The sequence below is a fragment of the Synchiropus splendidus genome, chromosome 3 (genome assembly GCF_027744825.2).
Source record: "Synchiropus splendidus isolate RoL2022-P1 chromosome 3, RoL_Sspl_1.0, whole genome shotgun sequence".
Classification (NCBI taxonomy): Eukaryota; Metazoa; Chordata; class Actinopteri; order Syngnathiformes; family Callionymidae; genus Synchiropus; species Synchiropus splendidus.
In genome coordinates this window covers 29037957-29064494 of record NC_071336.1, presented here as the reverse complement: position 1 = coordinate 29064494, position 26538 = coordinate 29037957, and the positions used below count along the sequence as shown (strand labels likewise).

At 41.0% G+C, this 26538-nt stretch overlaps 1 protein-coding gene across 3 annotated transcripts in view; it reads right to left on the bottom strand.

The window, feature by feature from the left end:
* Nucleotides 1-26538, bottom strand: part of prex2 (phosphatidylinositol-3,4,5-trisphosphate-dependent Rac exchange factor 2) — an 86243-nt gene that overhangs the window by 28279 nt on the left and 31426 nt on the right. For all 3 annotated transcript variants that reach the window (XM_053860290.1, XM_053860291.1, XM_053860292.1), the window contains 23 exons: nt 22907-23007; nt 22163-22266; nt 22039-22088; nt 19730-19805; nt 18110-18182; nt 17377-17519; nt 17056-17148; nt 15939-16087; nt 15763-15848; nt 14180-14316; nt 12591-12708; nt 11357-11541; nt 9419-9580; nt 8172-8394; nt 7888-8095; nt 5449-5628; nt 4346-4440; nt 3877-3959; nt 2971-3061; nt 1859-1987; nt 1224-1265; nt 391-488; nt 158-295 (listed from right to left, as the gene is read on the bottom strand). In XM_053860290.1, coding sequence (XP_053716265.1) covers nt 158-295; nt 391-488; nt 1224-1265; nt 1859-1987; nt 2971-3061; nt 3877-3959; nt 4346-4440; nt 5449-5628; nt 7888-8095; nt 8172-8394; nt 9419-9580; nt 11357-11541; nt 12591-12708; nt 14180-14316; nt 15763-15848; nt 15939-16087; nt 17056-17148; nt 17377-17519; nt 18110-18182; nt 19730-19805; nt 22039-22088; nt 22163-22266; nt 22907-23007 — 2764 coding nt within the window. The remainder of the gene's footprint in view (nt 1-157; nt 296-390; nt 489-1223; nt 1266-1858; nt 1988-2970; nt 3062-3876; nt 3960-4345; nt 4441-5448; nt 5629-7887; nt 8096-8171; nt 8395-9418; nt 9581-11356; nt 11542-12590; nt 12709-14179; nt 14317-15762; nt 15849-15938; nt 16088-17055; nt 17149-17376; nt 17520-18109; nt 18183-19729; nt 19806-22038; nt 22089-22162; nt 22267-22906; nt 23008-26538) is intronic.

Sequence of the window (26538 nt, the reverse complement as noted above, 5' to 3'; positions counted from 1 at the left end):
TAAGCCTGTAGGGCAACGTAGTTAGCATCACACATTATGGGAAACTTAGCAGTGTCTGTGTGTAAACAAACTGTGCGCTGCAGATGTCCATCTGTGTGAGCACAGACTGGGTATACAGATATTACAACAGATGCAATGAGGTTCAGTGTGCGCTCACCAGATTGGGAGAGAGGAGAGACTGGAAGTGGAAGAGTAGACCAGCGCTGGCTATTTGCTCGAGCCATCGCCTCCCTGCATCCTGGGCCTCCTGAAGCTCTTGTGTTTCCTGATCCACCTCTCTGCTTGTATTATAAAACTGAAAAGAAAACAAAAATGTGGAGAGCCCAGTGGTATTCATGCTCCAATAAACATCACATTTGTATTGCTTTAAAGTCGCAGAGGGACACAAACCTGGTTGAGAACGGCGAGTAGGTGCTCTGAGAAAGCACACACAGCTGCAACCAGAGATTGTGAGAAGACCATGTCACGTCTCAACTGGATCTCTGAGTCTGGAAGAGAACCGATGGCAGGATGTGACAAGTGAGAAAATTGACTTCCAGGAGGCACAGTGCAGCTGAAGAAAAGACTAACAGATAACACAAAATTCAATCTGAAAAAGTTCGAAAAGTAGATTGCTTAATTTGAACCTGCAGTGAAGCTTAAAGGAAATATTAACATTAGATTTTAGAAGCGTTCTATGAGACCTTATCATGTCGATATTGACTTCACCTCCTTTTGCTATATAATGTAATAATTTAAAAAAAGAAACCAAACAGTACATAGTACCATGCAGTACTGTGGTACCACGTTGACATTGAGATATCTGACATGGATATAGAGTTATGAAATTATGTCCACAATGTTGAGCCCTGGTGCTGAATAATGACTCATGACTTTCACAAGACAATGCCCATCGCTCATGTGTCAGTCCATGACTCTCTTGGCTTTTTCTTCTATGATATTTATAGTTTTGCTATTGCGACAGTGTTTTGAAGAGTCAACTGATGTTAGTCATAGTAGTAAAATTATTCCTAACATTGTAATAGGAAGTACATAGCATTATAGGTTTACACTTTCGAAACAACCTCTACAGCTAGCTGTGAATAAAGCTCTGGTGTTCTTTGTATGCCAAGTGGTCAAATTGGGGACTTGTGCAAGCTCAATAAGACACACACCACATTTAGAATTATTCATGGGGGCCTACACAACTCTATACATCTATATTTCACAGTGGCTGAACGTACCTGTGTACTGCAACAGGACCAGCAGCAACCGTGCCTTCACCTCTGAAAACAAATTGGTGGAATAAAAACTATCACAACCAGTTAGAAAACATCCCCCATCATTTTTCTTCATTGGACTTCATTGCTTTTGCATCCACAATTATTATTTATCACCACCTTATAGCATGGTACACCATGGTGAAAAACAGCCACAGTAAAAGATACCAACATCATTCAGGTTCTGTTTATATCAATACAGCGCATGGTTTAGATGAAACATGACACTTCATGATGACAAAAAGCTGAAGATGGCAGGCCAGAGCACGCATTAAATTAGAACCTGGGTTATAAACAACAGTCTTTCCGAGAGTCCTCCAGTCATCCAAAGTTCGTTTGGATCAGCCAATAAACACATCACATTTCATAACCCACTCCCAGAATTCTTAAACTGGACGTGTCCAACGGATCTATTTCTAGATCATGATTGAGACCAGAACTATTTCAGTGGCCAAAAGTTAGATGGTCGTTTCCCTGCAGGACTGGTCAAGAGAAACAAGTATCCCAGACGGTGACGCATTCCCCAGAACAATGTTAAATGTTTCTGTGTGTGAAAGTATGAAACCAATGTGTTGGCACCAGCTGTAAAACACACTGACCTTCCACAGATTTAGTGATGGCCTGTGTGAGGGCCTGAACACTGTTGGGAAGGTTCCAGGGATCCTGCTTCACATGAAGACGCAGCCTTTTGGTGTAGCTCACTTTGGGCTCCATCTCCTGCTGAAAATCTAGAACCAAGCGATGAGATGTCGAGAACAGACCCATCAGGAAGACAAACCAAGAAGATACTTCTGGTCTTGAAAGAGCATTATAGCATGGGGCTTTTTTTTAATCTATCATGTAATTTGTTTTAAATCTGCATAAAACTCAGAGATTTGCTTTGAAGAAGATCTGTTCTCTTGGATTAACAGTTAATGCTTCCAGGGGGTTTGTGAGTGTTTGTTTCTGAAGGAGTTATGAGGAGGAGGTGGAGGTGACAGGCGGAGTAAGAGATCAGATGCAGGAATGCTTCATTGGTTAGATAATCCTGTTTTCCTTCTTATCAGTCACACACATTAGTGGAGCTGAGACGGATCAGGGCTGATCAAGGCCTTCACATCCCTCCTGGGGGCGCTCACACAGAAACATAGGCGTCGACGTGCGCACATATAGACACAGCCAAGAAGGCAGACCTTCTTTTTTGCAAAGATCAAGCACTTTTTGATGCAACTGAAGACAGGCAATTAAAAGAGAAACCTCATTTGCATTTGAGATCATGAAGGTTGGGACAAGCACATGACTGTAAAATAAAGCATTTATCTGTAATTATGTGTGAGCAAAAAAAGTCACAAAACGGAAAGTAGTGTTTATGACTACAGTTCTAAACTAATACAGATGGGTTTTATTAATTGCTGGGGCACTTAAAGGGTTCTGGAATTCAGCTCCTTCTCTAACATCTGTGTTATCACATGAGCACTCAGGCACAGGCGCACACATTCATCACAACAGGAAGCTTAAGGCTCCTTGCGCAGGCGGATGTGACATTTTCAACCTGTGCTTTATTTTCCCAAGTCGACCCGTCTGTGAAGGTAATCCACACTTTGCTTTCTCCGAACTGTGCAGTCCTGCGAGGTCCATAAAGCGGCAACTACACACCAGATAACTAGAATCCTCACAGGAAATGTTCCACAGCAGCAGAAATGAGGGTGTATTGATCGAAAGGCTGTTTTACCCTGTAATCCTCTGCCAGGTGAGAAGCATTTGGTCTGCTCAAAAGCTCGGGCGACAACTGGCCCTCGCAGCACACTGCTGATGGAGTCCACCTGCGGGAGGTACAAAGGTCAAGTCCTGATACTTACATGGTTCCCCACTTAGCCAGGAAAAAAATATGAGGCGAAAACAGTTTGACCAATGTGAGCAACTGCTTAAGCCTCACACTTTAATGCACAAGCCTTGTGAAACTCACTCAGCTAAAGTTCTTCTATTGGATGCAAAACCGCTCCACAATAAATCTCAGACCAATAGTGCACATAAAAGTACTTATTGCAAAATTAAACCACTTACTCCTCTCCCAAACTAAACCACTTTTTTTTTATTGCATCAGTGAAGCAGCACATTTGTATCGCCCTGCAGAGAGCAGCAGACATCTGCCATTACTGTTTCACATATTCAAGCTGGGCATTCAAGACAATGCATGTTTTACTGGTCCACTTCAGCACTTCCTTGTGCTTCAGTCTGCATAAAATGTTTACTTGAAGGAAAATAAATTCATGCATTCATTTAACTTTTGGGTGACACAAATCCCAATGCATTCCTTTTCCTGTTAGAGGTGATGGTCCGGATTACAACTAGAGACGTCTTAACCTACACTGCAAACCCCAGTGTGGTTCGATGCCCATGAATCAGTAACCCAGGCTGAGACCAAACATTGCTGGGAAGAAATGTAACTCCTCATATATTAGATTATTATTAGAATCATATTCATCAAATATGTTTCAAAGGCAGGCCCACCACCACAGAAGAAGCAGCCAAATGTGGAGCTCAGTTTACGACAGGTTTTACGGGGGATAATAAAAGCAATGAATCGTTGAATAGACCTGAGAAACTGAAGAATTCTCAATCACATTAGCCTCCTCACCTGGCTGAACAGATGTTCCAGGAAGCCGTGGAGCCTCTTCTGCTTATCATGAGACAGCCACACACTGGAAGGCATCTCATCTCCTGCAGAGCAGATAAGTGTGTCAATATTATTCTACGGCTCACGAGAGGAACTTCGCTATAATTTGAAACAGACATGTGGTATATGCATGTTGTTCTGGATGATCAGCTTGTAACAAAGACATTCTCAGAGACCAAGGGAAAGGATATCTGACAGGATATACAGCTGTGCCAAAACAAACCCAGCTGAGACGTGTAGCTAAACATCTGTCACATCCAATCATGTTCAATATTCTGGATTGCATGAAGCCACAATTTGAAATTCTAGCACTCAAATCCCACCACTGTCAAAACTGTTTGGCATTATGTGAGAATCTCATCATAGGGACGCTGACTAACCACTGTCTACCCGAGTGCATTGACTTGATTAAAGCGATGGCTCAAGTTACCAGAGTCCAACTCGTCACTGTGCACATAGGAGCTGCAGTGGCTGCTGCAGATGCTGGTGAAGGAGGCGATGGAGTTCCTGTTGCTGTTGCAGTCACTGGGCAGTGGAAGTAGAAAAAATGATTTACAATGTCAGGGGAATGGATTTGAATTTACTTGTGCCAATTCATAATAACATTAACACAGCACAACAACTGCACAGCAAATCCAAAATAATAAAAAAAAAATCTAGAGAGGAGGTATATATATGAAAAAACAAGTTCAACAAAACAGGCAGTTCATTTGGAGTGAAAAAGAAAGCGTTCGATCAAAATAAGATAGGCAGGTCAACAGGTTTCAACTTCATTTCACTTTCTGTAATGCCTTTACTTAACCAAGAATAGAAATATCATTGAAACCTCTCACCCTCTTTAATTGCGGTCTCGACAAATTTTATCTGATTAAAATTAAATATTGTGTTTGACAAGCCTGTACTCAGTGATCCAAGACTTTTTATTTGGAGACTACTTTTTCGACAGAAATATGTATTGGAATGTGAGTCGTGGAGACATCTTCTGACACCGTGGGAAACATCTCAAATTATAAATAACGTCATGGTATAAGAATAGAGAATTGATTTTAATTGATTGACACGTAATGAAGCAAAAAGGAATTTTAGTTATTAAACGATCAAGATACTAAGTAGGATAAACTCCAGAGCAACAGTTAAAATGCTACGCTTTAAAACTCAATCGTTCAACTGCCCAACACATTGAGCTGTGCCTTGTCAAGGAGCCAATAAATGATGGCATTCTGTATTTTAATTGCTCTATTTTAGCACATAGGACACAAGACTACACACTAAATTCATTCAATTCTGTTAAAGGTGACATCAGAGTGGTTTGGTACCAGATGAAATTCTGACATTATTTAACCCAGCAAACGCAACGTAAAAAAAAACTGATAAGATAAGAACTGTTACATAATGGGAAAAGCCCATTATGTACAGCAGTCCTAACAGGAGATGGCATAACAATACTAATGTCTCAAGTACATACTTCAGGAAGCCACTTAAGTGATATTGATGATAACCGGCCTCCAGTTAGTGTCAGCATCTTTGGCTTACCTGTAGGAGTCTCTGTTGCTGATGGTGTCATGTCCAGAGTCTTCCTGCTCCTCTCCTGCCACATTAAAACACACTTTCTTCCCATTCCGCTCCCCCTTCTCGCCCTCGCTCCCCACGGAAATGTAATTCTCTGGGGTCTTCAGGTCTGATGCTGGAGGGTGTGTGATGGTGGACAGAAGGCTAACGGGAGCAGATGAAAATGGATGAATATAAAACAGAATAGTAATTTGGTAAGATCAAATCTGAAAATACAAAAAGTTATATATATACTGAGGCAATGGAATTCTTTGTGCACAAACAGCTAGGTAGAAAGAGCAAGAACACAGCGAGTTTATCTTGCAGTCTTCATCTTCAAACAGTCTAAGATCAGCAGTGTATTATTAGGTCTAAACATGAAGCAGGTTTCAGCTGTGTCAACAAGTACAGATCAGTGCTCGCCATGTTCCGGATACAGGTCTGCATCCAATCACGACGTGATCAGAGAGGGATATTTTCACAGTTGCTGAAACACATGTTGGCATTCACTGTGATAAACACTTGCGTAGAACCTTTATCGATCTCTCCCTGATACACACTCTGACACGCAGCATCCGTTTACACTTCTGCTTAACTTCCATTTGTGTCCTCTTCCATTTTCCATTATGTCACCACAGTCCAAAACATCAGAAGGAGAGGAGGGGCCAGGCATGTGTATATCAGGTCACAGCATGAGAAGCTGCACGTAGTATTAGGAATTCATATTCTGACATTGAAGCATTATTATTCAGACAATTTCTGAATGTCACTCCTGCTGTCAGTCGCTCTGTTGTCCTTTGTTTTATTATTAGTTCTCTGACCTATCTGGTCTGAGGAAAATAAAATTAATAATATTACATATTAAACTTCAGATTCATCACGGTCATTATTTATGGAATTTAGCTAAAATGTTTCCTCTTCTCTTCTCTGTAGATTGCGGTACTTTTGAATTTTCACAATGGACAGACAAATTAATGCCCAAAACGGCAGGCCACTCCTGGAAACGCCACAATGGTCTTTCACACTAAAGTGGCATTCCTTTGCCATGGAGAAGCACTTCAGCATCGTCGATTGGCTAGTGGTTCTTAAAGAATGCAGCACAGTGTGGGGTCTTTGGGGTACAAGCTATTGAGGCAAGATAATAGCATCCTGATCAGAGAAGGGCATTAACTGCAGAACGGAGAGGAAAAAATAAAATTGAATGGAGGGCGCTGCCCAGCTTCTATGCTCAGATGAGATTCTATGAAACTCTTTTCCATCCAATATGATTGGATAAATGCCACAACCAAGGAAGACAAGCAGCAGGATATTACAAATTGAAGCAAGATATGTTATGTGATGTGATCTCTCTACTAATAATGGAGTTCAAAAACATTAGAAATGCATTGATCCTACAGTCCTACAGCCAAGCTGTTTGTAAGGTAAAATGAGATTAACTAGAAAAACCCTTTGACTATGCACACTTCAATAACTAACTATAAAATAAACAAAAAAAAAAATCACCATGATTGAAGAATCGTTTTGGTGAAAAATCAAGTTTAAAGTTGACTTATTATGTTATGTATTACATTTTGGATGTGTTGAAAACAACTGAGCTCATTGCATAAGATAATTGTTTATACAAATGACAGACATATAACATATTAAATTAAAATGTTTGTTTAAAAAATAAATCACAGGGCTGATATAAATTAGCAGCTTGTCCCAGCACCTTTTGGCTTTAGCGGTTTGATTGTGTGCTGTGATTCATATAAGGTGAAGTTTTTTGCCACAGTGAAAGAAAGGTACTCAGATCTACGCAACCAATTTACTATTTGGCAGTTTTACCTTCCTGTTCCTTGCTTACCTTTACCCGTTCAATTCTTAACAGTTTGTTTTCTACCAACAGCTATCTTGCGCCCTAAAAGTTCACTTGCCTTGTTGATATTATGGTCCCTGAAATAGATATTTAAAAACATGAAATGGGCACATGAAACGTGCATATGTTTCCATCTAAAATTATAAAGGGGATAAAAAGTTACGAGTGAAGGTTTTAGGACTCCAGGAAGGGAGGGAACCCAGCTGGAAAACACGTCACTGAGCAAGCGGACAGCCAGCTGTGACCTCTTCTCTGTGGCTCCATGACAAGGGATCACAGGTCACTGCCTCTGAATAGATTCCTCAACAGTCAGCCAAGGACTTATGTAATGACACTCTAGGAACAGATTTTGTAAATAAATCCAAGATTTCCTCTCCTGGTACGGGAAACAGTCAGCAAGGGCTTGCTGAGTGTGACATGAAGCACGTCGGCGGCTGCTGCTGTTGTTGTTTCACTTGATAACATTATCAGAGTCAAGACAAGACACGTGTAAGAAACAACAGCAGTGGTGGAGAAAAATAGGATATGGCCAACTATTGCTATCAATGAGTGAAAATGCAGCTTACTCATCAATATGACCAGCGTGAGTCTCCATTTCCTTGACGACGGTGGTTAGTTTGTATAGAAGTTTCTGGTAAGCATCAAGAGTTTGTTGGTCTTCCTCTCTGAGCAGAAACCGCAGACCGTGACCTTCAGTTCTGCCCAAACTGTGACCAGAGGGTGCCGCCATGGTGGTAATGGTGTGCTGGATGTTGACCATGGGATTCAGTTTACCTGGGTAGATGCAGCCATGACAGAAGTGAGGCATGAGAACTTGTGTCACTTGGTGTACTCTGTGTCTCAGTTTTACCGTGCTCAGCACCACCACGCCCCCCTTTCTCCGTCGTGTTTTTCCTTTTGTCCAGCTGCACTCCGAATGCACTGCCTAGTGAGGTGGTAGTCTTCGGATACGACACCTCCATCATGTTGATATGACAGTTTGTGGGGCAGAAGTCACTGCTGTGAAGAGGCGAAACTTTGCCTTTGGCTTGTTTGAACGTGGGCCATGCCCTGTTCTTCAGTACCATTGCAAACTGAAAAAAAAAATCACCACATAATGAGCTGGATGTGGGCCGTCATCTCACTGTTCTTTCACAAATACATCATCATGATAATATCTAACAACTTCACTTTAAATAAAACTAAAAACTCAAGAAAAACTCTTCTGAAGACTTACTGTACCATAAACATATTATATACACTCTTTATGTTTGGAACAATGAACCAAAACAAATGTGGTTGCACTTTCTCCTGGAACAACATCCTGTCAGGGACATCCAACAGCAGATGCCAGAAGCTACACAATGTTTTTTTTTTCTTTTTGTTTTTTGGAAAGCAGCCAGAAGAGTAGATAAGGTGCAAGTGTCATGACCTAAACCAAACAACTTCTTTCAGTTATCTCAGACGGCGATGCAAGCTGTTATGGTCCAGATGGAGGAGAAGACAACATTCCAAAAAGTCTTATCATATACATAAGACATTTCTTTTCAAACACACGTGATGTTTCATAACATATTTTGTTTCTCACAGTCTCAATCTTGACATTTGATTAAGTCTTTATCTACACTTCGCTCTGTGTCCCTCTGTCTCACCCCTCCTCTCCGCTCCGCTCCCTGGGGTCCCAGATGGAATGTGCCAGTGCAGGAGGGATCTTACAACATTAGTCCTTGTTGCTGCGCAGAGCTATTTATAAGTGACTCCTAATTAATCCAAGACAGACTCTTTTGCCAATTCAGATCTTTCCCTCTCTTCTTCTCACGCATGCTTGCCGTCGCTTGATGTTTCTTCCATGGACACTGCTCTGAGGCAACACTGGCCCTTCTAAGGTGGTTTAAAAGAAGCAGACTTGGAAAACAGAACGAGCTGCTAGTTTCACAGTCAGGATGCATTTGTAGAGTGAAATTGTTTCTCTATGCTTTGGTCTCAGCACGGTCTTGACAACACTATACAGCTCAAAAGCAAAAAAACATGAGCAAACACCAACAATAAAGACTCCCTCTGTATCATTTGAAACACACTGAAAAAAAACAGTATTGTTCACAGCAGGCAAAAACGTACTTTCCTGTAGTTGGTGATGCGACGGTTGATGTGCTCCACCCTCTCAGTACACATGCTACTGAAGCGAACCTGCAGCTCCTCTGAGATGACGTCACAACTGGAACTCAATCTGCTGCACATCTGCACCAGGGTGTCATCATTCCGTGCCAGTGCCTCCAGGATCTGCTCAGGCAGAGGGCAAACAAAGACTGAGGTGAGAGGCGAAAAGAGAAACTGGAGAGAGGCCATAAAAGTCTTCTATTTTAAATATGAACATGTCTTCTGATCTTTCAAACAGATTTTGAGGGGCATTGTATGATATAAGCAAAGTGTTGATGAACTAACTCCACTGTAATGAGCAATTTATTAGAAGATACAAACAGCATGAATAGAATGAGCCAAAACAGAGCATTAATATATAACACCAGCAGCATCTGCAGATCTCATTTAAAGGAGCAAATTAGTTTGGAGAAATTGGGTCGACGACTGAAGCAACAGGGGGTTTGGATGCTTTTGTTTTGGTTGATTTTTATGTGAAACAGTACGTCTCTAAAGACTTGTGGGTCTGCGATAACACAACACATCATCTAGCAGCTTCTATCTCTGATCTAAAACTTTTGATTACTTTAAAAGCGCGCAAGAGCTAATCCCGACAGATCTGGCGGCACCGAATGGATTTCAAATCTATTAATTTAAAACTTCCATCCCACACATTTCAGGATTTTCATGAAAGAAAGCAGAGTTGAATCAATTTGAGGAAGCATATGAAGTCAAGGGTTCCAATGCTGTAAACACATCTAAAATTATAACCCAATTAAAAAAAACAAAAAAACACATTCAATGCCAAGTTCTGCCAGTGCACTAATGATGCTGAAAACAGCGGACGACGACCAAGAGGTACTTGTTTCTGGGTATTTGAAGCTTCAAAGCTTTTCCATTCACTTTGCATTTGGGTTTTAGTCAAATTTGTCACTGCCTAGTATCTCACATCTTTCTCGGTAGGAATTCAAGCATCTTCCTCCTGTTTTTGCATATTTATTTTCATTCATTTTAAATGCACATTTCAATGTTATTCATTTCTTACCAATAAATTAAAAAAAATATCTGAAATGATTTCATATTTATTTAAGTGTTACATGTATCCCTATATTGGTGTACTTTTATTTCAATAGTTTCTTTACTTTCAGACTCAGATGAATGTATTGACGCTTAAATTAAAAATGGCCTCAATAAAGAAATAAACCTAAAACTGTTTTCAATCAATTGATTCTATCCCCATAGCAATAATTCCAGCACAAATGAATGAAATAAATGGGAGTAAAAACAAAAAGGCCAAAGAAACTTAAAACAGCATCTAATGGCCAAAGCACCAGTGATGAAAAAAACAAGCCAGCTATGGACTTGCTATTGGTAAAAACAAAAGAAGGAAGAAGAGTAATGATGTGTCACAGTCTGGGAGTCTGTGTGTACAACAATATGAGTATAGGCCATCAATTGCTAGTCAAAACAGTTCCATTAGCACCTTTCAGTATTTCAGCTTCACATTTGGGGAAGAAGGTTTACGTATCTGTGTATCCTACTGAGGTCCCAAAATCCTCTGCAATGTGAAGCAGCTTTCATGATGTCAAGAACAGACAGAGAATTTAAGTGTCATCTGAGACAAGGCTCATCTCATGTGAGACAGATACATCACTAGACCTTTTCGGAGGGTGACATGAACATGTATCTCTACTCAAATCAGAGGCAATTATTTTCATGTCTGCCAGTCTCAAGACTGAGGGCTGTGAAACTGATAAATCAGAATACAGTAGAATATGTTTTGAAGCGGCAAATATCTAAGGCCAAGAATGTTTCTCTGTATATGAGGCGTTGGGTATAACTTGACATAATAGTTTCCAGGGGTTAATTTTGAACACTTATTATTGGCAAAATGCTAAGTCGTGCATTTTCTTTCAGTACCTTTGCTGTGAGGGTGAAGAATCCTTTGGGTTCCACCATCTTCTCCATCACATTGCATTTAATGCCTGCTGTGCTGTCGTACTCGTACACCACTCCATACTCCAAATGGACGTTGTCCACCGTCAGGCTCACGTGATCCTTCTTACCATCAATGATTGCGATAGTGTTGAACTTGTCTATAACCTCTGAGTGAAGAGAGAGCATACCTGACTTGTAGTAAGAGACAAACCTGATCATAAGCCATAAATCCACAGACCGTACGTGAACAGTTTTCTGTTAGGAGACAGTTACTGCTGTGAATGGCCAATGGTCTAAGAGTGATGGACACCCCACCGGAAATGATCTTTACCAAGGCTGTTCTAATGTGACGACTTAATATGGCAGTAAATCCTCCAGCAGAACTGCTTTGATGAAGGGAAAAGCTTTCCTGTTTCATTCCCTCATTGAGCTCCATGAATTGTGTGGGGTGAATTAACACTTGATGAGGCAAAGGGGACAGCCGTTCTCACACTAACTTGCTCCAGATGGGGCCGTAAGTTCCTACGCTTGACTTGTAGACGGCAAAAAACATACCAGAACAGGTATGTTGCAGGTATGTCTGCGATGCATCTAAATGAACCTCAATGATGATTTGTGTTCCCTTGACAGTGTATGCCTGTGTGTGTGTGTGTGTGTGTGTGTACAGTAAGAGTGTGAATGCTTAACTCAAACTTGGGGACATTTTTCAGAATACACACCAGTAGACTGGGGACGCCAATTATATAAGAAGACTTCAATATAACTAGACCATTAGTTTCGTTAAGAGTCATGGCTGAGGTTAGCCATGTGTTTCCTATGGTCAGGTTTAGGGTGAGAGGCTGGGGAAAGCATTGCAGTATGTCAATGAAATGTCCCCAAAAGTTAACGAAAATAAGTTAGTGAAGTTGTGCGTGTGAATTTGAATAGCTATACTTGTGGATATATGCTATACTTCTTGGAAACACACCTCCTTGTGGGAACCATTTGCTTGAGGTTAAGCCTCAATTTGACGATTAAAACTTCAAAATATCTGGGTCATTATAATCATGGTAATTAAATTTAAGTTTGGTTTAGGTCCTGGATAAGGTCTGCCATTTGGTTAAGGTTTGCCATTAAAGGTGAGAGGCTCGGGAAAGCATCATGTCAATGAGCAGTCCCCACAAAAACGGTATGACAAACGTGTGTATGTGTGTGTGTGTGTGTGTGTGTGTCTCACCTTCAACTTTGCAATCAAAGCCATCTCCGTTTTCATCAGGGGTGGGCTTCTGGTTAGATCGCTGGTCCTCTTCCTGAGCACTTTCACTGTTGTTGTACACCCACTTAATAGTGTCCTGCTGCAATGACATGAGAAATTGTATGATTAAAAATGTTCTAGCTAAAAAGGAAAGTAAGCTATGAGCTTGATAGCACCAGCTGGGCAGAGACATCTTTTCTTAGTATATTAAGATGAAATTTAGAGGATAAAGATTAACAATACATGTTAAAGATAAGTGAATCATGACGGGTAAAAGACAACAAAAATACTGTAATTAAAACCAAAAAACCACAGGAAAAAAAAAATCAGCAAAAAAATAAATTTAAATACAATACATACATTCTTCATGTTGTATGTCTTTTTTTAGAGACTTAAACAAGGTACAGGTTCAGGAGAAGGAAATGTGTGTGGGACAGATTTTGAACATTTTGTATACATCATTGTGCTGTCTTGGTCCCTGGAACACAGGGCCATCTGCCACACAGCGTTCTTTATAGCAATGCTATGTGATGCAAATGTATAGGAATGCATGTTATCAAAAGAATGGTTCGGGGGGTTTGGCCGATAAAAGACCACTCACAACCACTCATGCCAATCTCATTGAGCCAGTAGTCGTGTGTTTTTGACTGTCTTATTGGTTTAACACACCCAAACCCACAGTAGGCTTTCTGTCCATGTAACACGCTATTTCTGCCTCATTGTCTTTGGTGTTTGAATCCGCAGATCAAACGCACAGATGCGGAGAGTGAGTAATAGGGTGGTGCTACAACGTCTTCATTAATGTTGACCACATCTCCTAAAAAGAGTCATTAAACTTTAAATCTCTGCAGGATGCATGCACGCACACACACACACATGCATACATACACACTCAGTAGTTCCCGAGATTGTTAAAAGCCCTTCTGCATGTTATTAAGGACAAGTTGCCATCAAACTTAATTCACTAGGGGGCTTCATTTTTTACATTTAATTTATCCCCCAACTTTATTTTCAAATTTCATAGATGGCAGACCAAAGCCTGCACCTTCTGTCCTGGACAAATTCTGCTTTTTCTCTCTCACTCTGATGGTTTACCACAGAAGGTTGACCAGTCCAAGTCCAAGGTCAAAGAGCAGCAGAATGCTACCATTATATATTTATATATATGAAATGAGCTATGAGCAGTAAAGACTCAGGGAAGGCAAGAAATAAAAGAAAAACAAGAGACAAGACTGAGCCTTTGTATCATCATGGTCACTTAATGATCCTTCACAATCTTACAGACAGGGACACCCATGGGATTGAAACACACTCCCATCGGCTCAAGCAATCTGCAGCTAGCATTTGTAAGAGGGATTGTTAAGGATCTGTCAAGAGGGAGAAAACATACATACATTTGGTCAATACTGATTTAGCAGATTTAAAAAAACAAAAGGTTTATTATTGCCGAAGCACCATATACATACAACTGTCTTCTTCTCTAACTCTTAATCGTTCAAGAGTCACACTGTACGCATTAATCGTTGAAAGATAATCAATCAGGGACTTCTACCACCCGCCTACCCACCTACCTGTGTGGGCCTCCGATACTTCCTGCACGCAGTCACATGGGCGATGACACTGGCATGACTCTCTTTGCTGACATTGATGCCGTTCACCTTGATGATGCACTGGCCGGGCTGCAGTCCAGCGACGGCTGCTACTGTGCCTGAGTCAGAGGCACAGGGAAAAGTCTCACAACAGCAGTCAAGGGCACAAACAACCTGCAGGTGCAAGGCCTATCTAGATAAGAAATATATGTGCAACGATCACAAAAAATAGCTGCCACATCTGCCACTTCCTGGATTCCTTATTTTGTTTTGCTTTTGTATTTACGGAGAAGCTTCCTGTTTTGGCAGCTCAAGAGTGTGAGAGCGAGCACGCAGAGGATGGAAGTTGTTTACCTGCTTGAGACCAGGGCCCCTCACTGGGACGTGATTCAGACCCTCAAATAGCCTCAAGGTTTATAGCTATCATGAGAAAGCAGACTAAATATTCTGTAACAGACACCATCATCCATTTAAAATATGCATGACAGGGAATTTATTTTTGTAAGGATTGGTCTGATCTTTCTTGTTTGTTTGGTCTCGGGTGGCTGCTGTATATATTGGAGAACATAGTAATGATCGCCGCTCTCACAGAGAGGAATGAACATCAGTTTGGGCCTCATCTCAATGCTGGGCACAGCTTACACGCACAACCTGGGCATACCACGCCTTACCTCCTCACCACCAAAGTGACTTCCCCTGCTTTTAAGTGGCACTAAAGAAGTACATGGGTTGGACAAAATAATGGAAACACCATTTTGTCCAACCCCTGTAGGTCAATCTGTAGGAGGACAGGCCAAAGGTTGGTGGAAAGTCAACATGGTGGATTGGAGAGGCCAAACTGTGGAAGTATATTAAAGGCAGAAAAAGACTTGGACATGCCGTCTCTGGGTCCAATTCATCCTTCCGCTCAGGGATTCATGAATACCAGCAACCATTATGATCTGCTTCTCTTCCGTTTCACATCTTCACCTCAATGAATTTATCTTAAAATCTGGCTTCTGATTGACGAACGTACCGCAACATGTCATCAGGGTTAAGATTATTTTACACTCCAGTTTTTTTCAAATTTTAAACAAGTCATGAAGGAGCCACCGTGCTGCCCCAATGTCGCGTAACTCTATCATATACTGAAGCGCGGTAATTTGACAATTCAGCCACACATCTCACGAAATGCGAGACACTGCCCCAAACATTACCCCAGTTAATTCAACCTTGTGCTGCGGCCATTTAGCTAGCAAACTGTGACAAAAAATCATCATGTGACTGGGAAAAATAAGTGCTTCAAAAATGAATACATCTATCCTCCAGTTACCTTTGGCACAAAAAAGAAAATAATCAGTTCTGCTCTTGATTAATCAGATATTAATAAATGCATGTTCTCCTCCTCAAAGATGCACAATTTCATGTGAAGGCCACAAATTAACAATTCATAGCAGTAAACATACTATAGCAAGTGCACCTGATAAATATTGAAACAAACATCCCTTCATGATCAGCTATTATGCTTTTTTTTCTTCAGCTTCAGACCAGAGATTCATGGTTTTAAAAAAATTGAGATCTCTAACCTCTTCCAACTGCATGGACCACAGATGGACCGAAACCTCTGATCTGGAAACCCAATCCATCAGCAGAATCTGGAATCTTCACAGTCCTAAACAGAAAAGCAACAGCATTCAGTGACGCATGAAAACACTGTTCTCAAAGAAGCATACCATCCATATTCATTAAAAAAACCACTCACTCTCTGGGTTTGGTGCCAACGAGAACCCTGAGGGGTCCCTTGGTGTTGAAACATTGCCTGAGGAATGTTCGTACTTCTGCAAAAGGCCTCAGGAACACTAGGTCTCCGTTTAAGGCGAACACCTTCCTCCCAACTTCCAGGCCAGCCATCTTCACATAGAAAAACAAACACTGTTTTAAAGCAAACTCACGGTTGGTTATTGTTGTAAAGCATTCATGTGCGAAGCAACATCTGGGGTACACACCCCTACAGCTACCTACAAGGCTTCTGTTCATGGTGCCAGTAAGACGCAGACTCAGGCACCACTCATGTTCACACCGCATCAACAACTGTCCTTGACTGACTTGGACAGGGACCTTACAGCCCTGAGTCTGCAGTATGGCTCACACACAGCAAATCTTTAAAGAAGCCAGTGTCCTTCGGGCAACTCCCAGGTTCCGCAGATTACAATATAGTACATACAGAACAAGTCAAGTACAGACAATAACCACCAACAACAGAACCAGGAGGACGTACTTATTAGAGGGCAACAGTCGAAAAAAAGTTTCGAGCTGACATGAAAGCATCCTGCTGTGGGATTTCTGACCCATATTTAATACTACAATAAGATCTTCCATGCTTCAGTCCATATGTAGTGCAGACTTGACAGTGCTACTTGGGGCCTGGAGGGAATTATGGGACATATGGGCAGATTGATCACATCATTCTTGACTTTTCTGAGTCCAATTTCCATCGCGCAGATGAAAGCTGAACACTAGAGGAGGCCTCAAAACGTGATTCTGTACAGAAAGGTCTTCGGTGTCAAATACCACAAAGCTGCTTCGGTTTAGGGGCAAATGGCGAAAGGCTTGGTTTGGACAGCTGATCAAACTGTAAAGTAACAACTAAAGACTGGGGCTTAGTGACGCTGATGAGAGTCTTTCCGCTGCAGCTAACAGGAATAAACACATTATTTTCATTTGTGTTTTTTTAAAGCCTTTTTTTCCTCAAACTGACAGCACTGACTCATTACATTTCTTTTACTTCATAAATTTCAATGTTACTCTAGCATCAGAAGAGTGTGACTCCCTTTTCTACAGCATGATGGAGTGTGTGTGTGGATGATGTTTCTGCCCACCTCAGCAGGGGAGCCCCGCTCCACAGCCTTGATGATGGGGACCCGGTTCCTCTCCTCCAGGGTGAAGCCATAGCCTCCATCACAGGGTCTTATCTGGTAACAACACTTCACATCAGCCAAATCCCAAACACACAGACCAAAACATTCTCATTCACAAACATTCACTGGTGTAAACAGATAGCAGAAGTGACAGCTTTGGGGTATAAAACAGACCCTAGCAGGATTGAGGTTTCTCTTTTAAATCTGCACTGTCGAGCTATACAAAGTGCATTTGGCCCAAGCAGTGAAGCGAACAAGCTAATGAAGCAGAGGGACACCCACCAGCAGAGACTTGGTGATGACGTTTTCCACTATTTTCAGGTCGTGTTTCACAGGTTTGTGTTTTGTGTCGGAGCCCTCCATCTCCTCATCGGCAAAGAAACGAAACAGGAGTGGCTCGTCTTTGAAATCACTCTTTTCAAGCACTGAAAGAGATTAATTTTAAATCCAAATATTAAATAGAACCGACAGTAAATATTAAAGGTAGAACACCAGATGATTACTACATTTAAAGGTTGATAATTGATAAGCACACAATATGCTAAATTTGTCATTTTATGACATACATATACATACTATAAGAACTCCTTATGTCATGGTGCACAAACATTGGTCATTTAAAGTGTGTGACTTCTATGGTTACAGCAGGGCACAAGTAGGAACACTGTGACTCATGCTGTACAGTGACGCAGCCATTGGCACCAGGGAAGCACTCAAGTCAAAAACAGGCCAGACTCCAGTAAATAATATGTCGCTATGGCAACTGACCATTTGCACTAGGTCTGACCAAAGATCCATCTGTTTTTTTTCTTCTTTTTTTTCAAGCTATGGAAATAGTGCTTGAAACATGCCATGAACTCGTCATGCGACTGCACATTATGACCATTACATTGGATGAATCAATTTCCTGAAGGCTCAAATGAAGGGAAAACAAGTGCAGTTCTTCAAATGCGATGCATGTCTTTCGAAAGCAATTAGAGGAAAGGATTATCGCATGATGTGAATGGATCTTTACCATGATGCATGAAGCCATTGTCACACAACTCCACCCCCAGGATCAGAGCCTCCTCTCTTGTTCTGCAGTCACCCTGCACCAAAGAGAGTCAGGACAGAGAAGGACGACAGAGTTGCAACCAAAAATGAATGGACGGAGAGAAGAGAAAAAAACATGAAATGAGATTAGACTCAAAGAAACCGAACTGAAGCCATTGTGTGATTCAGTGAGCAGAGAAAATGCCCCCCTCCCACTATCATTGCTTTGTTCCTGTATCAAAAAGCCCCAGGGCCCGTCAGAGCAGCGCCACACTCCATCCCAAATCCAGCCAAAGTTGCCTCGCAGCATGTCACTGTTACTGACAAGACAAGAGCTTTTCACCGGCCGCAACAAACTTTTCCAAGCAAACACAAGGAGTCATTGGTTTTGCGGTTGTCTGAATCTACATTGCGTTTCTTTGATGTCATCTGGACAAACGAATCAGTCCATCATTCTGGCACAAGCCAATAAAGCTTTGTAGTTAAATCAGTTCCTCTCCCAGTCATTCTGTCTCTCGACTGGAAGGAAATTGTGTCACAGCATGAAACACTTTGTTTTCTTTATCCCTCTCGCTGCTGCACATGTGAAGGATTCCGACTTCCAATACTCTGTTCAGTCTCAGTTTTTTGTAGCAAACCCAATGCATGGGGGCCAAACCAGGCCTGACAAACCACTTTATGTGGCCAGCAGGAACTATAAATACAGACAGTTGGCCCACATATTGATTCAGTTTTTGCAATGACAGGCTGTTTCAAGCAGCAGTTGATAGCTAACGTCAACAATTCTAATGATGGAAGGGAAATTTGATGATAGATGGGACAACATCCAGTTCCAGGTGCACCACATCATATAATGTGTTGGCACAGAGTGCTGTCAGGCAATTAAAAATATGTGTGCTAAATTAATTACAGCATATTAATCTAATTAGGCCACAGGGTGGACTGCATGGAGTTTGCATGACCCCCCATGTGCGCGTGGGTTACTCCGCTTTCTTCCCAATAGGTTAATTTGACACTCTAAAATAGCCTCTGTGTGTGTGTGTGTGTGTGTCAATGGTGTGTCTGTTACACTCCCTGCAAACCTGAACAGGACTAAGAGATGGTTAAAATACAATGAATGTATGTATCTCTAATTCAATCTCACCTAAAAAAATGCTGAGAAAACCCTTCCACTTGTGGTCAGTTGTGTCGGTTAAATGTATTATATTTTTATGGCAGATAAATAGACTAACACATATAATAAAATAATAAAAAAAAGCTTTCTAAAGTTGTCTTTTTTTTTTTTTTACAAACTTGAAGGTGCTACTCCTAACATAAATATATACCTCTATTTGTCTGAGAATATTGCTTTTTTCTTTGATAATCCCAAAGTGATAGCAAAATAAATCAAATCAGAGCTCTATCAGAAAATTAAACACAGTACATGAAATGGATCCATCAATCAGGGGAATAACAAAGCACATCAAAAAAGTCTTAGTAATCACATAATAAAGTGCTGAAATAATATCAGAATAATAACTAGTCACTTCTGATGTCTGGTAGCTAGAAGTATTGGGACAAAACCTTGACATTATTCAGTAGAGAAGCATGTTGAAGAACCCACCTGAGCAATGAGCCAGTCTATGAGCTTGTTGGCCATCACCACCGACTTGTAGGTCCTCAGGTGGTAATCCTTGTCCCTAGGAAATAGGAACAGCTTTAATTCAGCTGTGATGTTACACGTCAACCCGATGCACAAGTGTTGTTCAAGAGTGAAAGGAGGGCATGTATTTTGTAATTGCATGGTCATCCTTTATAACAGTGGCTGAAATGGGATTATTAATTTCACTGTCAGCAGAGTGGGGGCTCCTTCTCCAGCCGTGCCAGTTGCGTCATAAATCTAAGTCAGTTCAGCCCCGGCATTCAGCCCCGGGTGCCCCCTTGTCTGCCTAGGTTGGCTGTTCTACTCGGCCTGTCGTAGAAAATATGCTGCCCGTAATGAACCTGCCACTTTCCCATGAACATCGGGGCCTCCCAAGATACATGCTCAGGTCCAGCTACAGGCCATGGGAAGTCCAGAACCACCAGGACTTCCTCTAGTCAACCACATGCAAACAGTTAGACACATCCGCACAAACTGAAGCATTGGTGGAAAGTCAAACACGACAGCTGAAGTCTGAGGCTATAAAACACTGGAGAATGCTTCACCCAAAGGACAGTTCCAGCACAGAGCTGGATTTGACAGCCTGTGTTCATGGGCTCGTCAGGATGGTCAAGTAATTAGCTCATCCCGCACGTTTCCCCTTCTTACATAAAGCACCAGAAAGACCAGGGGTAGAGAGAGGCGCCCAGTCCCCCGCCCTGAATTGATGAGATGGGGGAGTTGAGCTAGAGCACAGTGAGCCTGTCAGAGTGAAAAATGGGGGGTAAACAGTGGTCCAGTGGCGAGCCATATGTCCGGCATGAGGAAACAGCAGTTAGCAGAGTAAGAGGCCGCAGCAGTGGTTTTAAACTCTCTGTGCAAAGACAAGAGTCTGGTGTGAAGTAAATCGATGATGTAGGCAAATATTTGAAAGCGTGCTGGCGAACACAACATTCAGAGGACACAGAGAGTTCAAGCAATAACCAGCTGCCTCATTTGATTAATAACCCAAACAACAGGAACCCGTGCCACCGTCTGGCCAATGAAACGTCACTACCGTGCAATATATAAACTATTGTATGTTGAGTTTTATAAATCCACAAGGTATAACTCTCACCTACTGACATAGGGCTTTGCATTAAAATTATATCTATCTATATCTAATTAAAGTTTGCAAAATGGCCACCTCACTCATGTGGTTTGCCCCACCGAGCCTTTGCAGAGAGAGAGCTAAATACTGGCCAGACAATAGGTGAGAAAATTGCTCCATACGAGCATGAGGCAAATAAATCAGGGAAAAGGTACCATATCTTATTTTCAAACTACTCTGATTTAGATCATTTAGATCATTCTTTCACACATCCATATAATGTGACACTCCATCTTATAGAAAACAAGGAAGAGCATAATAGGGCCCCTTTAAAAAAACTATTACTAACTAAAAACTAAAAAGACCACCAACAAGGTATTTTATCTTTCGACAAAGTCTTGTCACACATTTTATTCTGCTTTTCGAGAACAGTTATTATAAACTCTTCAGGAGAGTCAGTAGCCAGGAAGATTTTCAAATAGCCATTTGGAGTTTTCATGTGATTAAAGCGTACAAAAGCTGTGTGAAAATGCAGGCCTCTATAATGTATTCCTCTTAGCCTCGTCTATTTATCTGTCACTCTGCCAGGAAATTCCAGCGCTAGTTGCTCCAATTAAACTCTGGCATTCCCAGGCTCTACAATGCATTATGCAGCACTGACAGTGAGCAGCGCTAAACAGATCTGCTGGTAACAACTCACTCTAATGGGAACAAGGAGCCCAAGCGGTAAAAGTTTGAATGTCAAGTCGGACAACCCCCACTCCCTCCACACTCAAATATCAAACTGAAGACATTTGACGGTTGAAATCAAATACATGTACTTCACATAAATAATTAAGAGGGTTTGCAATTTTTAATATACAAATATCAACCATTTTTCCTGACATAATGGACACCATTATTCTGTTAGTAATGCTGAATAAACTGTATATATCTTGATCACCCATTAAAATGTACCTCCCTTGCTTTAAAGAAGAAAACAATTCATGTTGTGCTTCCTCACCCACAAGCCAAACGGCAGTCCATCACCACAAAGTGACAAATCTTCTGAAGCAAGTTCTTCTAAAAAAGCAATGAACTCATTCTTCACCCTAATATTTCTCACAGCCACTGCAGTTGTTTTGGAGGGGTACTATTTTTAGGAGAAATAGTCTCCACATGGCCACTATCCAATGGACTGGAGAGAAAAATGGCGGCCTACCTGATGACAGGAGTGAAGAGGCTGTGAAGGCGGCAGAAGAGACGTACACCCTGCAAATACAGCCAAGAAAGAAGATTTTATAGAAGAATAACGAATAAACCAGCTGTTTTAACCACGGGACTACCTTAGATATAACATCATGCATGTCGCTCCTAGGGTGGTAGGTTCCGTCGTCATAGCGGAATCGGTACAAAACAGGTTCAGGTTTGAATTGATGTTTGTCAGTGACTAAAAATGAAAAAAAAAGGTTGTTAATGTTTGATCATTTTCAGACGACAATATAGTACATTTCATCTCAACGATAATGATCATGCAAAATAATCTGACTTGGAGAGGAATATTATGTTTGAAAGACAATGTTGTTTCTGTGTACTGTAATGATTTTTCCATGGGGAGATATAAGCAATAAGTGAATTGCATAGTGAATTAACTACGGATTAGCAAACACTTAAGATTTATATAGTACTATTTATATACCATGGCCTTTTATGTTGCGCAGACACATTTGTTACATGGAACTACATTTGATCATTTCCCATATTGGGATTGGAGAAAACTGAAAAGCTTATTTTAGGATCAGATCTGGAGCCCAATTTCATTTTCCTGTGAAGAAGAAACAAAGCACATCTTCAGTGAGTGGACAATATGGCCTTAGGTTCCACGTATTTCATGAAGAATGTGTTAGTCATACAGCAACTTCAAAATGTATTTGAGATGTAGCTCCAATATTCTAAGAAATCACTTTGCATACACAAATGAAGTACTTGGGGTGATAGGCAGGTGACAGTTCTCGTTTCAGTTACAGATCACGAAACAGTTGCATTAGTCTGCTGAGCGCAAGGAAAGGAAGGGAGAGATGAATACCCACCATGGTGGATGATGCCATTTTCCAGCAAGGCTTGACCCAAGTGTACACCTTCCTCTGGATTTCCTGTCTCACCAACATCCATTAGCCAGGACACAAACTCACTGGGGACAGACAAAACACAATCCTGACCAAAGAATCCAGCCAGTAAACAAGTATTACTTTAGATTTTAAAATATTAACCAAGTTATTATTCATTAAGGTTAGAGTACTGACCTTTAGTTTGGTTATTAATGTGACTCAAGTTTCTTTGTTACACTCTCCGTAGTAAGATTTTAATGTGTCTTCTATATAAGACAGTATTGAAATGTGCAAAAAGGTTTGCACACGTTAAAAATTTACTAAGCAATTTAGGAAGACAATATCACTTTTGATGTCAATCAAAGGAGCCCCTCTTACAAGTTTTGCTCCAATACTAACTAAGCAATTGAGGGGTGTGTCTGACAGAGGAAGTGCAAAAGTATTCAGTTGCCAAGTGTTGATTTCATAAACTAGTGGCTTTCTTTGGCAGTAGTGTACCAGCTTAGGATCAATAAAATGTGTACTTGAATGGGCTGCATTTGAACAGTGGTTTGGAAAGATGTATTAGTGGGACACTGGACAGCCATCTTCAGATGTGAATGCTGAATAAAAGTGCAAGCAACATTGTGCTTCAAACCAAGAAAGGTCTCATGGATTTCAATAGTTGTCCATCCAACAGAAAAGCATCTTCTTTTGATGGCTCATACTTGGTAAATCACCAACAACCTCTGAGCCAGGCCTCCACGCAAACCTCTCAATAAAACTCATTATTTACTACACAAAGCGAGTTTAAGTTCATTGTTTTTTACAGTTATATTTCAAAATTAAAACCGTTTCAGCGCAACAATCACGACAATAACCTGTGGTGTCCTTAAGGTCCACATGATCTCTTTATTATTAAACACTTTATTCAGATTTCTTTTCAATCCAATCACACACAAATAATCGTAGCCTGTTGTTACTTTACTTTGCATATATACTTTATATATTTTTAATTCTTGCTTGTTTTTCAAGGCATATATGATAAGCAATGTTAAAATCACACATTTTCTAAACACTTCAGAATGAAAGTGACACAGGAGAACATTCAGCGCTTTGATAACCCCATTATTGTAGGCCTGCCTGTTTTTTCACTCAAATAAATACATTGAATTCATTGCTGCAACACTACAACATCTAGTGTGAAATACAATCTAATCAGGGCAATTTAATTCACAGATGCAATGATCATCAGCTGTCTTCAAAAAAACGTTGAAATCTGTCCAGTTTAGTATCCACTTTAAGATTATATTAACAACTTTTACTGTTATACTGTGTTGGCCTGAACCCCGATTACATCGTAGAAATGCTGAACCCCGATGATCCAGCCAGGACCCTCAGATGCTCAGGTGGGTTTCTGCCAGTAGTGCCGGAGTCCAGATTTAAATCTAGAAGTGACAGAGCCTGTCAGGGCTCCTCAACTCTGGAACATATTATCATTGTTACAAAAGAAATTCTAATTATTCAGATTTTTCAACAGATGTGAAACAACTTTAACCAGCTGCTACATGATTTGGAATCATGTTGAATGTGCATCTCAAGGTTTTTCTGATATCTAACAAAACTGCAAAGCTATTTTCTCTGTCTCTTTGTTAGTCAATCAGATCTCAGGAGGTTTAATTTGAAAACAAATATCAGCTTCGGTATCATTTGCAAGTGGGGTAATGCGTAAACACACCATTGAGCAGAAAAACAAACTATCCTATCGTCTAATGAGCCAAATGAGTTAAGTGGATAATCGACCATACTTGAGTGAGACCGAGATAAGAAGGCTGAGGAGGACAAAACGCTGTTCAGCTGGAGAGACCGACAGCATCTACTGACATCTTGAATGTCCCGACTCATCAAAAAAGGCAGACATGCCAGAATCAAAGCTGCAGCGAAAGAAAGTTCAACCAAACATCTAGCAATATCAACAAGTCAACCTGTGAGCAGGAGAAAACACAGCGTGAATCCATAGAGCTTAAGTCAATTATTCAGAACGCCAATGTATCAAGCTTCAGCACTATTTCTGCAGCTCGGTTTCAATGTGCACCCAGTAATTAATGCAGCTCAAGGCACTTCCACAGTGACTCCTCAGAGGCTACCGAAAATAACTGTTTTCACTAGCAACACCTACAGGGTTGTTCATAAACTAAGGTTTATTTCCCCTCATGCACATAACAAAAGAAGCAACATTCAGCTCAAATGACAATGATCTTCCTGGCTGCTGCTTTTCATGTAGAAGTGGAATTTAAGTTATTTTTACTTGGCTACACATCTGTCTTCAACAATCCATGTGAAAAGCAGAATAAGTGATGTGATGAATACGGACAATAACTATGCCGGATGTCGGAGTCTGGACAATACACAAAAAGTTATGGTTAAGGAAGCTGTGGCAAACCTTGACAAGAAATGGTAAAGAGAGCAGGACTAGTGGATGAAACATTTTCTTTGATAAACTAATTTTCTTTTGTCTTTAAAAAAACGCTTACTGCTTGGTTGATTGCTTCATCCCGACAAATGTTCGTCACAGACAAACGCATGCTACTGCTTCTACATGTTAAGGGTGATATGTGATGAGCCGAATGGTTGTCACAGGTTTTGATAAATTGCAGTTCCACCGAGAGAATCCGAGCCTAATACCTCACAACAGCCTAAGCGCTCACAAGGACTGCACAACAAGTAAAAGAAGGTGTGGAATAAAAGCAGTACAATTCACAGAGGAAGAAGTGGGCTGAACTGAAGTCATCTCTAATGTGGCTTTCATCAGAGACTCAAACATGCCAGGTCCAATTCGCTGTCATTACGCCTCCACATACTCATCCCCCACATTATCGCAGACCTTAGAAGCTCTTAGCGATCTTGTCTCACCACCAGCGGTCATGCAGGTGTAAGCCAAGATAGATGTGGAAGAATAAATATGATTGAAGCATTTTCTCACCATACAGCTACTTCAACAGTCTGAAGTGCACATATGTGACCGTCCCTTGATCTTTTACATGCCCTTGGCCGACAGATCCATCTTTCATTCAGACCACAAAGTTCTGGTGTTGTCTGTGCCGACCAAAAAGAGAAAGTAGCTCCGCTACTCCAAACCACCATGCCATGTAAATCAGCCACAACTATGTGTCACTGGTGCAGTTTTCTTTTTCGCCTTTTGCTTTTAAAAGAACAGGGAATTTGAAATGAACAATCCACCTCAGGTGATTTCCAACATTATGAGTTAAAACATTTTGTACAAACAAGCAGAAGCTAGTGGAAAAAGGATAAATGCAAGGTGTTTACACAAGAACATTTGTTCTGGGATTTTGAATGCTTAAACACACACTTCTTGTTTTTCTATCCCTTTGCAAATCACAGCAAATCAAGCCTCTATAAAAAGCCTCCAGACTGTCAAATGCAATTTGCATTTGTAGAATATGATATTTAAAATTACTCTGACTACAACCAGATGTTTTGAGAGACTTAAGTCAGCCTTGGCATCTTCTCAGAGCACAGTTTGCAGGAGGACGTTCAAATGGTTTTTGAGAGTTAGGCACAGTAATGTATGAAAGGCTTTTATTGTTATACACGGAAATGCCCCAGGATAGTTG